This window comes from Scyliorhinus torazame, chromosome 16 (assembly GCF_047496885.1).
Source record: "Scyliorhinus torazame isolate Kashiwa2021f chromosome 16, sScyTor2.1, whole genome shotgun sequence".
Classification (NCBI taxonomy): domain Eukaryota; kingdom Metazoa; phylum Chordata; class Chondrichthyes; order Carcharhiniformes; family Scyliorhinidae; genus Scyliorhinus; species Scyliorhinus torazame.
Window position 1 is genome coordinate 58,132,093 of NC_092722.1, and position 15,660 is coordinate 58,147,752.

Below are 15,660 nucleotides of genomic sequence, written 5' to 3' on the forward strand. Positions count from 1 at the left end.
AGTCGCAAGTCCACCCAAGTGCGGGGCATGGTCCGAGACCGCAATGGCCGAATACTCGACCCCCTCCACCTCGAGATTAACGCCCTGCTCAACACAAAAAAGTCAATCCGCGAGTAGACTTTGTGAATGTGGGAGAAGAAAGAGAACTCCTTCACCCTTGGCCGCGCGAATCTTCACGGGTCCACGACCCCCACCTGATCCATGAACGCCCACAGAGTCCTGGCCGCTGCCGGTCCCTTTCCTGACCTGGACTTAGACCGGTCCAGTGCTGGATCCAGGACAGTGTTAAAGTCCCCCCCCATGATCAAGTTACTTGACTCCAAGTCCGGGATTTTACCCAACATGTTCCTCATGAATTCCGCATCATCCCAGTTCGGGGCATAAACGTTCACTAACACCATCCGGGCTCTCTGCAGCTTGCCACTCACCATTATGTACCTGCCCCCCACTCGCTCCAGCCCCCCAACCTGACTCTCCATCCATACCCAAAAGTTGGCTCCTCTTCAGTCAGCAAAGCAGCGTCGTTCCCCCCCCCCCCAACCCCCCAATCCCAACCCCCCGTGCCAAGCACCCGCTTGGCACTGATTTCCCCCCCATTACGCTTCCGTAAGTCAGCTGACCCATGCTGACCCCGGCCGCTCCCGCCTCTATCTCCAAACTTACTATTGTCTCCTCCTTCGGTCGCCCAACCCCCCCTCCCGTCCAGGGTAAGAGGGCAAGAGCCATCCAGATCCTTCCCGTACAACGAAATACACAACCCGGGCGTTACCCTGCCCCCTGAAAAAACCCAGAAAAAGAAAAGCAAACAACTTAAATTCGACTACCAATCTTACATCAGGCCAACACCTGGTTACACATCTCCCCCAGAGCGTTTCACCCACGTGCAGCTGCCCCTTAGTTCGAGTCCAGCTTTTCGTGCTTAATAAATGTCCATGCCTCGTCCGACGTATCGAAGTAGTGGTGCCTGTCCTGGTACGTTACCCAAAGCCTTGCCGGATGCAGCAGCCTGAACTTCACTTGCTATGGGGGCCTGATACAGTAGCTTGACCCATCCTATGAATCCCTCACCGAATCCAAACCTACCTAACACTTCCCACAGGTAATCCCATTCCACCCGGTCAAAGGCTTTCTCTGCATCCATTGCAGCCACTACTTCTGCGTCCCCTCCTTGGGCATCATAATAATATTCAGGAGCCTCCTCACATTTGTGTTCAATTGCCTGCCCTTGACGAAACCCGTCTGATCCTCATCAATCACTCCCGGGACACAGTCCTCTATTCTAATAGCCAAACTTTTAGCCAGCAGTTTGGCATCTACATTCAGGAGCGATATCGGCCTGTAAGACCCACATTGAAGCGGATCCTTCTCCCTCTTCAAAATGAGCGAGATCAATGCCTGCGACATCGTCAGGGGGAGGGATCCTCTCTCCTTTGCCACGTTAAAGGTTCTTAGCAGGAGTGGGCTCAGTAGTTCCGAGAATTTCTCATAAAATTCTACAGGGAAGCCGTCTGGACCTGGGGCCTTGCCCGACTGCATACTTGCTGGGCCCTTAACTATCTCCTCCAACTCAATCGGGGCCCACAGTCCCTCCACCAGATCTTCGTCCACCCTTGGGAACTTCAATTGATCCATAAATTGCTTCATCCCTTCCCTTCCCCTCGGGGGTTCTGACATGTACAGCTTACAATAAAACTCCTTGAAGACTTCATTGATCTTCTCTGGGCCCAACACTGTATTACCTTCCTTATCCCTCATTCCCCCGATCTCCCTGGCCGCCTCTTTCCTGTGAAGTTGGTGTGCCAGCATCCTACTTGCTATCTCCCCATACTCGTAGACTGCCCCTTTCACCTTCCTCAGCTGTGCCTCCGCCTTCCCAGTGGTCAGCAAATCGAACTCCGCCTCTTTCCTGTGAGTTGGTGCACCAGCATCCATCTTGCTTTCTCCCCATACTCGTAGACTGCCCCTTTCACCTTCCTCAGCTGTGCCTCTGTCTTCCCAGTGGTCAGCAAATCTCCAGCGCTCCTTTAGCAGACCCCCTCGGGGGTCTCCGCGTACTTCCTGTCTACTCGATGTTTCTCTCCCACCAGCCTCTCCCTCTCCACCCTCTCCCTCTCCGTGGGCCTAATAGAAATTAACTCCCCTCTAATAACCGCCTTCATAGCCTCCCAAACCGTGGTTGCTGTTACCTCCCCTGTGTCGTTTGTTGTCACATAGTTTTGGATGCTCCTCCTGATCCACCCACACACCTCTTCATCCGCCAGCAGCCCCACATCCAGACTCCAGAGAGGGCGCTGCCCTTGCTCTGCCCCCAGTCGCAAGTCCACCCAAGTGCGGGGCATGGTCCGAGACCGCAATGGCCGAATACTCGACCCCCTCCACCTCGAGATTAACGCCCTGCTCAACACAAAAAAGTCAATCCGCGAGTAGACTTTGTGAATGTGGGAGAAGAAAGAGAACTCCTTCACCCTTGGCCGCGCGAATCTTCACGGGTCCACGACCCCCACCTGATCCATGAACGCCCACAGAGTCCTGGCCGCTGCCGGTCCCTTTCCTGACCTGGACTTAGACCGGTCCAGTGCTGGATCCAGGACAGTGTTAAAGTCCCCCCCCATGATCAAGTTACTTGACTCCAAGTCCGGGATTTTACCCAACATGTTCCTCATGAATTCCGCATCATCCCAGTTCGGGGCATAAACGTTCACTAACACCATCCGGGCTCTCTGCAGCTTGCCACTCACCATTATGTACCTGCCCCCCACTCGCTCCAGCCCCCCAACCTGACTCTCCATCCATACCCAAAAGTTGGCTCCTCTTCAGTCAGCAAAGCAGCGTCGTCCCCCCCCCCCAACCCCCCAATCCCAACCCCCCGTGCCAAGCACCCGCTTGGCACTGATTTCCCCCCCCATTACGCTTCCGTAAGTCAGCTGACCCATGCTGACCCCGGCCGCTCCCGCCTCTATCTCCAAACTTACTATTGTCTCCTCCTTCGGTCGCCCAACCCCCCCTCCCGTCCAGGGTAAGAGGGCAAGAGCCATCCAGATCCTTCCCGTACAACGAAATACACAACCCGGGCGTTACCCTGCCCCCTGAAAAAACCCAGAAAAAGAAAAGCAAACAACTTAAATTCGACTACCAATCTTACATCAGGCCAACACCTGGTTACACATCTCCCCCAGAGCGTTTCACCCACGTGCAGCTGCCCCTTAGTTCGAGTCCAGCTTTTCGTGCTTAATAAATGTCCATGCCTCGTCCGGCGTGTCGAAGTAGTGGTGCCTGTCCTGGTACGTTACCCAAAGCCTTGCCGGATGCAGCAGCCTGAACTTCACCCCAATGCTGTGGAGGACCACTGTAGCCCGGTTGAATCCCGCACACCTCTTAGCCAGTTCAGCTCCCAAGTCCTGGCATATGTGAATCTCACCGTTCTCCCATTTACTACTCCGCGCCTTCTTTGCCCAACGCAAGACACGCTCCCAGTCTGTGAAGCCCAGTCTGTGAAGCGGTGGAACCTTATCACCATCGCCCTCGGTGGTTCGTTCGCCCTAGGCTTCCGTAGGTTGTGACTCCTAGACCTATATTCGAGGTCATCCAGTCTCTCCTGCCGTCTCTTGTGTAGGGCCTCGTGCGCCTCCACTCTGACCGCCGGGCCCAGGATCTCATCCTCATTGTCAGATACCTTCCTCTCCACCTCTTTAATCGCCTTCTCCTGCACCTTCTGAGTCTCCACCATCTTTTCCATGGACGCCTTCACAGAGGCCAGCATCTCAGTCTTCAGCTCTGCGAAGCAGCTTCTCAGAAAGTCTTGCTGCTCTCTCGACCACTGCGCCCATGCTGCTTGGTCTGCGCCGGCCGCCATTTTGTCCTCCCGGATCCGCTCCGCTCACTTCCCCGCATTCGCTCTTTTTACGGCCCCGCTCCTGGTTCCCTCTATACAGCAGTGGGGGGGGAACCTCTCCAGCGTCCTTTGCCACACCAGGAATCACCGCCAAAGTGCGGTTACCGCTCCGTTTAAAGGCCCAAAACTCCTATCCCGGCGGGAGCTATTCGGACATGGCCGCTACCGGAAGCCTCCGTAGGCAGCAATGCTAACCACTGTGCCACGTGCCGCCCTGTTGCTTCCATAGTCGACACTCCATCAAGTTGGTCCGTTACGTCAGAGAGAGGGAGAGCTCCGGCTGGAGGCACTCTGATTAGGTCCAAATAAAAGACAGGCAGCTCCTCCTGAAAGGGTACTTGTGTCTGACACAACTTGACAAACAGACGCGAAGCCCAACAGGACAAGGAGCCAGTAAGGGGAAAATGAAAGCTGTCTGATAATGTATTCTCAGTGACTCGTGAAATCACGACAAATATATTGACTAATGTTTCAACTATAATTAAAATATTTCTGTCTGTACAAACAAAGCTTGCATAGAAGCTACCAGAATTGCAACACATCAACAGGACACCTCATAACAAGACAACGTACAAAACAGCCAAGACAGCACTCACCCAAAATAACATTTGTCAACATTACAAGAAAATATTATCAAGATACATAATAAAATATAATTGTGAGGATATTATCTCTTTACAACAAGCCAATATTGAAATGGAGATCGGAGACAGTGATTTATTACAAACATCTTGGGGTGAACAAGAAAAGAAGATACGGTAATCTGAACTGGTTAGTGGTCAGAATCTAATGAAACCTGTCTCTCCCTTTGGGTACTGGGTGCAGTTTTGGGGTTCAGCCCAGTGTCTGACAAATGGTATATGATGAGACAAGGGGGTGTCAATCAAACAGGAATAACAATCTCCCGAAAACCCCCTCCTCCGACTGACTGGAGAGTTTTAGAAAAAGCGGTCATTTCCTCGAAATTCTGTTTGTGGCCAGGCAGCCTGTGTATCCTAGCTTGTTAATTTAGCTAATTAGTGATCTTTAACAACTGTGATAAGGCTAATAACACGCAGCACTTTTCATTTCAGCTGAACCACTTTCGGAACTTTATTGGACATAAATGAAAATTTCAGCGCTTTGCAAAATGAGATTTGCAATTAATCACATTTTTTTCCAGCTCTGTTTGATGCTCCCCCTCCTCGCGCTTGCCCCCATGTTGGCACCTTTTGGAATTGAATTTCGGCACTCTCCGCCAATCTCTGGGTTGGGCAAATTCCTGGAGGTTTCATCATGTGACTGCCCACCACCAACCTGCCCACTGCCACCAGGAGGCAGTGGCGGAGTGGTATTTTCACTGGATTAGTAATTCAGAGACTCGGGATGATGCTCTGGAGACCCGGTTTCGAATCCCACCGCGAAATTGGAATTCAATAAAAATCTGGAATTAAAACTCTAACCATGATCGGATTTCTCCGGCTATTGAGTTTCTCTTTTGCCAACGGCAGCGCGCTCCCGCCCGCGGGTTTCTCAGCGACATGGAGTGGCTTCAAATCCCATTGACAAGTGGCGGGAATAGAGAATCCCGCCACCAGCGTACCGCTGAGAAACACGCGACTGGGGGACCGGAGAATGCAGCCCCATGAAACCATTGTCGGTTGTCACAAAAACCCGTCAGGTTCATTTATGTCCTTCAGGGAAGGAAATCTGCCGTCCTTACCTGGTCTGACCTATGTGTGCCTCCAGACCCCACAGCAATGTGGTTGACTCTTAACTGCCCTGTGAAATGGCTGAGCGAGCCACTCAGTTCCAGGGCAAGGAGGGAATGGCCAATTAATGCTGGCCCAGCCAGCGATGCCAACATCTCCTGAATGAATAAAATCTGATCACCTGACATCCATTGTTGTCATTCCTTTATCTACCCACTCTGAGCAAAAAGTGGACATTAGTCAATGGATGTTTTTTCCACAATCGAAAATCTTTTTAAGACGAATAAAACAATCATTTTTAATGCCCCCCCCCCCCCCCCCCCCCCCACATTGGCCTCCGGCAATTGTTTGTGGCCGAATCCCGAAAGATCAATCGTCAAACATCAGGAGATTCCCGGGAAATCCTTACTGGTTGGCAACTCTTTTTAAAAATTCTTTTTTTTTTTTAAATAAAAAGAGTACCCAATTCATTTTTTTACAATTAAGGGGCAATTTAGCGTGGTCAATCCACCTGCCCTGCTCATCTTTGGGGCGAAACCTACGCAAACACGGGGACAATGTGCAAATTCCACACGGACAGTGACCCAGGGCCGGGATCGAACTGGGACCTCAGCGCCTTGAGGCAGGATGGTTGGCAACTCTAAGCCAAGAGCCATCCTTCATATCCCAGCCTTGGGACAAGGTGTTGGCACTTTCTTGTACCACTGGTCCCTCCTGATGTTTACACGCGCACAATGCCCAGCACCTATGACAATCAGAGGCAGGAATTCTGAGCAATTTCTCCTCCCCCCTTCCTCAAACAGTACGGCCATCAATCGACACTCCTCAGGCCTAAGATAATTCAATTAAGTGTTATGACGCCATTGCAGCGCACCACCCGGTGCAGTGGTGGGCAGTCGCTCTGGCACAGGGTAGATGTGGGAGAATGTAACTTGGAAACCCTCAGCCCGGAAGTGCAGGAAATGTAGCAGAGGAAACAGAGATAAAATGACGAACACTGTTTGAATATTCCAAGCTGTATTCTGAGAAATTTAACTGATGGCTATATTTAATCACTAGTGCAAACATCCTCCTGGGACAATCGAGATTTTCCTTAACAATTTTATTTAATACAAAGAAGTACTGATTTCCTTGCTTGCCTCTGTATCTGACGACACACAGGTATCAGAGTTATATACAAAATATACAATGGTGCCTTCATTGATGCAGTGCACCAGTTCGTAGGTGTGATCACTTTGTATTCCAAAATAAAAACCTTAAAAAGATTATATTAGCTGCCCAATCAAGTTACACCTGTGACCCAGAGAATCATAGAATCCCACAGTGCAGAAGCAGGCCATTCGGCCCATCATCTATACCGACCCTCCGAAAGAACACTCTGCCTACCACCTTATCCCCGTCATCCCACCTAACCATTGGACACCAAGGGGAAATTTTAGCATGCCCAATCCCACCTAACCTGCACATCTTTGGATGGTCGGAGGAAACCGGAGCACCCGGAGGAAACCCACACAGATGGGGGGAGAACGTACAAACTCCACACAGTCACCCAAGGCCAGAATTGAACCCAGGTCTCTGGCATTGTGAGGCAGCATGCCACGAGAAATGCTGGCTTGAATGCATGACGATGAAAGAAAGGAGACCAGAACGCTGAAACTGAGTGAAGAGTGGCAGCCGGAGACATGGAGAGAGACAGCTGGCACTGGAGAGTCGGAAGAGGATTGGAGTACTGAGCCAGCAACAGGTCAGTGTGGCTGTCTCGCATGCTGCAGTCCCATCCAAGCCTTGGTGCAAGGCAACCCATCCTAGTTATAACACTCATTCCAACACCCCCAAATCTATATAGAGCACATGGATTCGGCCTTCACTTGTGGTTCTACTGATGTCTGCTGAACGCTTTGTGAACACTGCTGTCCCTGTTCAATGCCTTAATTGAGAGCTACAACTGGCTGCACAATGATTGGTTGGCAGTTCCTTTGCATGCTAAATTGCAATTAGTTGGGACAAGTGCCTGACTGTATCAGCAGCTCAGACCAAGGTCCCTCCCTCTCGCTGCTGCTTTAGAATCACAACTGAATCCTACCACACCATGTGAGTTCTGAGTTGTTCTTAGTGCATCCTCACACACATATATTTGGCGGAATTCTCCGTTCCGGAGACAAAAGTGTTGACGCCGCGGCAGGATTCATGGACTTCCGTGACGGCAAAACTGGAGCTGCACCTGGACCGATTCAGCGACTGTGGAGGGGCTAACACCGGCGCCACGTGGAACACAATCGATTCCAATGGGAAACGGTGCTGGATTCGCCGGGTCCGTGATTGACACTCGGGAGGCTGAGAGGCTGCAGCTGCATATACACATTACCATCCCCCCACACACTCATCCCAGCCAACAAGATGGCCCTGGTTGCACTGGAGCACACCTGTCCCGATAATGAATCAGCTGGGTCCAGAGGGCACCTACGGGGTGGCCTGGGGGGGGGGGGGGGGGGAACCCATACAACCTGTGGCCCTAAGTTCAGAGTGGGCAGTCAGCGGGGTGCACACCTTGCAGGCTGAGACAATGGTGTTCCGTGCCTGTTCACTCCAACCCCACAGGCCACTTCCTGCGGCCCCCCCCCCCCCCCCCCCGGCAGAAGCCCCCGAGCCAGTGGCACAACTATCAGCAAACTCTGGCGATGTTGGACACTTTCCGCACCCCCTCTCTCTGCCTCAGCAGCCACGGCCCCAGTTTCACGATTTTACAAAGTACAAGTGAACCGGGGATTTGCCCTTGCAGAAGCGGAGTATCACGGAGGCCCTGGAGAATACTGGGTCAGGCCTGCTAATGCTACGCCAGCACCGTTTACTGTACACGCAGAGTGCAACACATTGATGCCGCTCTCAAGGCACCAGGGAATTGCGGTTTGGCGTGATACCGGCGCCAGCCAAGAATTCGGGGTCCAAAACAGATTCTCTGCCCAATCCCGTTTTCTGATTTCGACCTTAGCCGATGGAGAATCCCGCCCATTGTTTCTTCACCCGTTGGGGAATAGTAATAATAATAATTTTTTTTTGTCACAGGTATGATGTTACTGTGAAAACCCCCTAGTCGCCACATTCCGGCGCCTGTTCGGGTAAGCTGGTACGGGAATTGAACCCGCGCTGCTGGCCTCGTTCTGCATCACAAACCAGCTGTCTAGCCCACTGAGCTAAACCAGCCCTGGGGAAGGATTTCCGAGCTGATGATCAGTCCATTGAATCGCATTGAACGCTCCGTGGCCAACAAGTCCTGGTGTTGGACTCAAACCCTTGAGCTTCTAGTCCAGCAGTAGGGGAGAGACCCACTGTGCCACAAGGCTTCCTATGGGGTTGTGAGTGTTAGAATGGATCACATATCAGCACAGCAAAGACTGGTCCAGCTGATGAATAAATTACCTGCACCATTGACGACATCAAATTCTTGAATGACATCCATTATGTAGGCCCATGAGTAGGTGTTTGAATGGTAAAAGGATTCAGATTTGATACTGCATCCACATTCTTTGTTCTGGTGGGAGTCGGGGGTGGGATCAAAATCGTTGGGAGACATCATTTTAAAATTAGCGTCAGTCCATTTGGCAGGGAAATCAAGACACATCTTTCCCCATATAAAGGGTGGCAGAAATTTGGATCTCTGACTTCGGAATGTCGGCGCACGGTGGAGACAATGTGAGGCTGACAGGTTTCGTGGGGGGACGGTTATTAGTGAAATGGTGAACAGACAGACGGCCGGGAATCTGAATCAGTGTCTGCTCAGGTGTTGCACGAAGTATGGAAATTGCGAATCTTTACGCCCCCAGCAAGTAATTTAACTTCCAACCCACACATGTACATTCTGTACATTCCTGCATTCTGTACTCAAACATTTACATTAATCCACTGCTGTGTATCGAGCAAGGCGATAGCACACCTGGAAAGAAAAATACTTTTCACCCAGCTTCACTGGAATCAGGCATCAGAATCACAGAATTGTTACGGTGCAGGAGGAGGCCATTTGGCCCATCACGTCTGCCCCTGCTGTTCAAATGAATACCATCCGAGAACTCTGAATTAGTTCATAATTTTCTACTATTTCTTGAACTAAATTACCCAAAATGCAAGTAGCACACCCCACCCACCTGTGCATGTCATTGAATCTTACAGCACAGAATTAGGCTCCATGGCCCACTGAGCCTGGATTGACTCTTCAAAAGAGAAAGTCCCACTCATCTCCACTCTTTCACCAGAGCCCTGCAATGTTGTTTCCTCAAGCAGGTTCCAATCCCCAATGGAGGGTTATTTGTAAATCTGCTCCCAGCCCCTTTCAGGCAGCACAGTCCAGAACAAAGTAACTTGCAGTGTAAAAGAATCTCCCCTTTGGATCTTTCACCAATTTCCATAAATCTCTCAAATAAGCAAAATACTGTGGATGCTGGCGTCTGAGACAAGAACAGAGGATGCTGGAGAACCTCAGTAGTTCTGTAAGGAGAGGTAGCAGGGTTAGAGTCCTTTGGCTCTTCGTCAGAACTGAAGAGAAAATGTGCTAGATATCAAACTAGCTGGGAGAGATTGCAACAGAAAGTAGCAACATTTTGTTTTAAAATTTAAAGTACACAATTATGTTTTTTTCCAATTAAGGGGCAATTTAGCGTGGCCAATCCACCTAACCTGCACATCTTTGGGCTGTGGGGGTGAAACCCACGCAGACACGGGGAGAATGTGCAAACTCCACACGGACAGTGACCAGGGCCGGGATTTAAACCCGGGTCCTCAGCGCCGCAGTCCCAGTGCTATCCACTGCGCCACATGCCGCCCTTTAGTAGCAACATTAAGAACAAAAGACAGATGGCCCAGTGGGGGAGGGGGAGAGGGAAGTGCATGGGGTGGGTGGGTTGCATTGAGGCAATACATGTATGGGATATTTAAAACAGGATGGTGGAGAAAGGTCACAGGTTAAAGTTGTTGAACTCCGTGGAGTCCCGAGGGTTGTAATGTGCCCAATGGGAAGGTGAGGTGATGCTCCTCCAGTTTGCGTTGGGCTTTGCTGAAGCATTGCTGCAGGCAGAGGAGGGAGACATGTGGGCATGAGAGCAAGGTGCTGAGTTCAAATGGCCAGCGACAGGAAGGTTAGGGTCATGCTTGCGGTGAGCGAAGGTGTTCCGCAATGCGGTCACCCAGTCTGCGTTTACTCTCCCCACTGTAGAGGAGACCGCATTGGGAGCAGCATAGACAGTCTAACAAATTGGCCTTCAATCTCTCCTCTGGTTACCAGGCAGGTGTCAGTGGAATGAGTTTCCCCATTTGCTCTGTCAAAATAGCTCAATTTGGAAAGGTTGTGTCAAACATCCCCTCTAATCAACATCTTTGAACTCTCAATTCCAGTACATCCCCTTCACAATCTCTCTCCCAAGACTTTGACATGCTTTGTAACGTGCCTTGTCCCGAACTGGACACAAAACTCAGCTGAGCGCTTCTACTTCCAATATTTCCTCATGAAAATAAAGGATGCTGTGCAGCAATTTCCCCCTCAGTCAGTTCTGCTTGAATTTCCCAGAACCAAGCATTAAGCACCATGAGACTACAAATTACACTTGTTTAGACTGTCAATAAGCACGATCATTAGCTTACACAACAGAAATGCAGTTTCAATTAAATACCTGGAGAATGCTTAGGATATTTAACTAGCTGCCTCAAGGAGCAGTTGAGGAATGCATTTAAGGAGAAGCTCGATGATCATACGAGGGTCAAAGGATAGAAGGAAATGCTGATAAGGGCTAGGTGAAGATGGAAGAGTGGAGGCTGGCGTGGAGCATTAACACCAGCATGGACAAATGGGGCCGAGTGGCCTGCTTCACTGCTGTAAATGCGTTTGGAAATAGAACAATGCTTTCCCTGACAATTTTCTCCTTTCTTTCCCCTTGACTTCATGCTGGGGTACAGCTCCGAGGGTCTCCAGCAAAACAGATTACGGGCGGCATTTCATTGCCCCCCCCCCCCCCCCCCCCGCCCCAACCCCCACCCCCAGCGGTCGTTCTCCAAATTCTCCCAATCCCCACCTGCAATGATGTCAGCCCGTCGGGACTCGAAAATCCCGGCCTACCTCAAGGGAAGGATTGGAAGCTGGAACGCTGGTTATTATTCACAGTCCAAAGAGACAGGCGTTTTAATGGCCAGAGAATCACAGACTGAGCTGGGTGCTTTCATGACTGATGCCCGGGGTTCCCAAGAATGCCAACCTGCAGAGTCAGCAGTTCATATGTGTTCACCATTCCCGGGAAAGACATTTGTGTGACAAGACAACATTACGTTTAGATCAGCAGAGCGTGGAATGTTTCAATATTTTCTACAAGCTTCACAAAGTAGACAAAGCAAAAAAAAAAAAGGAAGAGCATTTGTTCGCTGCGACGTTGCTTTCTAAACAATCTTTTGTGGGGTGCTGGGCTCTGCTGGCTAAGGCCAGCAGTTTTAATTGCCCAACGTTAATTGCCCAGGAGAAGGTGGTGGGGTGCCACCTTCCTGTACTGCTGCAGACCATGTGGCATTGGTACACCCACAGTGCTATCAGGGAGGGGCTTCCAGGTCGGGTGTGTGGGCCCAATCTCTCGGTCCTCCTGATCTTTTTTTTCATTTTTAGAGTAACTGATTCTTTCCTTCTAATTAAGGGGGAATTTAGCGTGGCCAATCCACCTACCCTGCACATCTTTTGGGGTTGTGGGGGTGAGACCCACGCAGACACGGGGAGAACGTGCAAACTCCACACGGACAGTGGCCTGGGGTCGGGATTGAATCCGGGTCCTCAGCGCCGTGAGGCTGCAGTGCTAACCACTGTGCCACCGTGCCACCCGTGGTTATCCTGATCTAAGATGGAAATTCTTCAGCTTTGAGAAAGCTGCAAAGGATCCGGAAAGTGATCCTGGCGACAGTACAATCAGGGGATTCACTTCCTTTCACCTTTGTGGGTGAAACAGTTTGCAGAAGCAGTGAAATTTCAAAGTGAATCAAATATAAAAGCAGTAATATCCAGCCCATGTACAAACCATGTCTATTGCAACGTTGGCAAACGGCATTGGAATTTAGTTAAATTTGCATGTATCCTTTGACAATATTGTGTCTTCACAAGGACCTATAAATCTCTTCGATATCCTGTTTCCCACCCCCTAGCCGATTGCCTTCCTCTCCCTCAATCTCAGCAAGGTTACGGCAACCTTAACATTGGAAGCAATGATGTAATGTAATTGTACAGATGTGACACAGTGCAGTGATGGAAAACTCATTGTGTTTTCTTTGTGTGCTGATGAGAGTAAGTCGAACTCCACGTGTTGAAGGCTGCAGGAGGAGGATTGGGTGATGGGGGGTTGCGGGGGAGCGACCCCAACTTTTATTCAGTGGTTAGTCAGCATATTCTGGTCCAGAAAAATATGGGGCAGGATTCTCCGTCCTGCCAGCCCTGTTTTCCAGCATGGCATGCCCCCACCGGCAGCGGGATCTCCGTTCCAGCAGCCGGTCATTGGGGTTTCCCATTGCCATCGGGAAACCCGTGGGTGGGGATGCACTGACGGCGAAGCGGAGACTCCCTCCGACGGAGAATCCCGCCGCCGGAGAATCCCGCAGATGAGCTTTCAGCCTTCAAATCAAATTGATGATAAAGGATTAGTGTGCATTTCAAATGAATTGATTTAAAATTTCACATTGTGGTGACTTATTAAAGCAGAACTTAAATGTTTCATGGTTGAGGCAGTGCCAGGGATGAGGAAGCTCGCTACCACCAACTGGCATCGCCTCGGTTAGGGGTTAGGTGGGGGATATTTCACCCTTCTTGTCATCAGCTCAGACGTACAAACAATAAACCTGTACCATCATGAGCTGACCATTTCCCGCGTGTTTTTTCAAAGGCAGCGTGAACAACAGCAGATCAGTGACATTGTGCTTCCCAAACCTTTATCCACCTGACAGGCAGACCTTCCGGCTCCGATATTTCACCCTCAACCACCCCCTCAATTTTCTCCCGTCTGTCCCTGTCATTGAACAGTGTCCAGGAATGCTGGCCGCCCAGTAGCTTCTGGGCCAATCAGCAAGTCTCCACACAAACTGGGGGTCAGTGGGTTAATTCGCCATGCTGTAGAATCCCCACAATGCAGGAAGCCATTCAGCCCATCGAGTCTGCACCAACCCTCCAAAAAGGACACTCGACCCACGTCCATTCCCCCGTCCACCCCACCCGATCTTCGTGACCCAAACTGCACATCTTTGGACTCGAGGAGGCAATTTTTGCATGGCCAATCCACCTAACCTACACATCTTTGGGCTGTGAGAAGAAACCGGAGTACCCGGAGGAAACCCATGCAGACATGGGGAGAAAGTGTAAACTCTACACAAATAAGGCCGGAATTGAACCTGGGTCCCTGGCGCTGTGAGGCAGCAGCGCTAACCACTGTGCCACCTGGTAACCTGAATGCGGGCACCATGTCAGTTCTATCCTATCATTAATTTAGGTCTGTGCATACACCACATGCACAGACACTTACACACACACAGGCATACGTGCAGGCATGCACATGCATGCACACATACACACGTACACTTTACAGCAGCAATCACTGAACAGTATACTCACCCATAGAGCCATCAGTTTCATTCTATGGTAGATTTTAGGAAATGGACAGTATCCATCTGTCCCAACCACGAGGGCCAGCCTCAGTGATCTCAGACTGAAGCCCCGGCCTGGTAGTGGAATGCTTTGATTATGTGTACCACAACATTCACACAAGTCAGCACGATAGCATCACAGCAGTAAGATGCCAACATCGTGAAGCTGAGCTTGCCAACACAAGTACGAAGACCCTGGCCATAGGGAGCTAGCTTTAGAGACAGACCAGGGATGAGTACAGACAAATACCAGCTTTTAAAAGGACCTGCCACATTTTGAAAGAACCAATTCAGAAACAAGGGCTTAAAGGCCAAGAAACAAATTGTCATCAGAATCTCCTCACTCTCCCATCCCTCTCAGCTCCTGGTGAAATGATAAGTTGACTCAGGCTCAGGTTTTGACTTGCTGTCGTTGTGGGCGAGACGGGGATGTCAGCTTATCCATTCATTTATCCAGGTTATTAAGGGGCAGGTTAATTGTCTGTGTTCACCTGAACTCCTCTGTCCACTGAAGGGGACAAAGGGTGCAGGAGAACCATTCAAGACAATGCAATGGGGAGAAAACGTTGTGAGTTGGGCAGAAGCAAAACGAGGCCTCGAGCTGATAATATTCATGGTTCCTCCCTCGGTTAAATAACGTTTCAGTGTACAAAGACTGTGGGATACATCTTACATGGTTACAAACTACAGCCAACAATTAAAAACCTACATTGGGGATTCCCTCAGAACTTTCCAACTTGGCAGGAGACCAGACTCTCCGAGAGAATCCCCTAGACCCATTCCTTAAAGATTTTAAATATTCAATTTTCTAAATAAAAACAGTTATTAAAGTGTAAAATGTTCTGCGTTCCTCTTTTTGGTGATGATTGTCCTTCAGTCTGACAACAATGACATCAAACGTCACCTGTATTTTTGGGTGTCTGCTCTTTCGCACAGATTCCAGGGCATCCACAGATCAAGAAACCGAATAAAAGCTTCACAAATTGCGCAATCCACAGGCTTTTCAATAAAATTAATTTCCCTTTGTCGCAAAGCGAAGTAACATCCTGATTAGTTGAGGTGGAGTTCACCATTCAAATTAATCCCCGCTTTGCTGTTTCAGGACATCAGTGAATGGCTTTTGTAAATCACCACACCTCGCACTTTCTCACAGGATTCATTGCACTTCCCGCAGGGCACTTGAAATGTTCGGCGAATTCGACAGAGTTGGCCACGGTTCCGATCACCCTGTACATTGAGGGGCTATGGGGATCTGTGATGAGCCCCTCGTGGGAGCTTTCTGGGGTCCGCACGGAGCACCAAACCTGGATGGATGGGGGGCAGAAATGTCACATTCCCCACATTACAATATTTCAACAGTACGGCATTGGCTATTTAGCACTTTTAAGACATCCTGAGGTTGTACATGGTGCAAAATAAATTCAAGGTGTG

General features: G+C 50.1%; 1 protein-coding gene across 5 annotated transcripts in view; it reads right to left on the minus strand.

Moving 5' to 3' along the window:
- Positions 1 to 4,351: 4,351 nt before the first annotated feature.
- ece1 (endothelin converting enzyme 1) overlaps positions 4,352 to 15,660 on the minus strand; it is a 560,453-nt gene continuing 549,144 nt past the window's right edge. For all 5 annotated transcript variants that reach the window (XM_072478544.1, XM_072478542.1, XM_072478545.1 and 2 more), the window contains one exon: positions 4,352 to 15,533. In XM_072478544.1, coding sequence (XP_072334645.1) covers positions 15,357 to 15,533 — 177 coding nt within the window. In that variant the 3' untranslated portion in view covers positions 4,352 to 15,356. The remainder of the gene's footprint in view (positions 15,534 to 15,660) is intronic.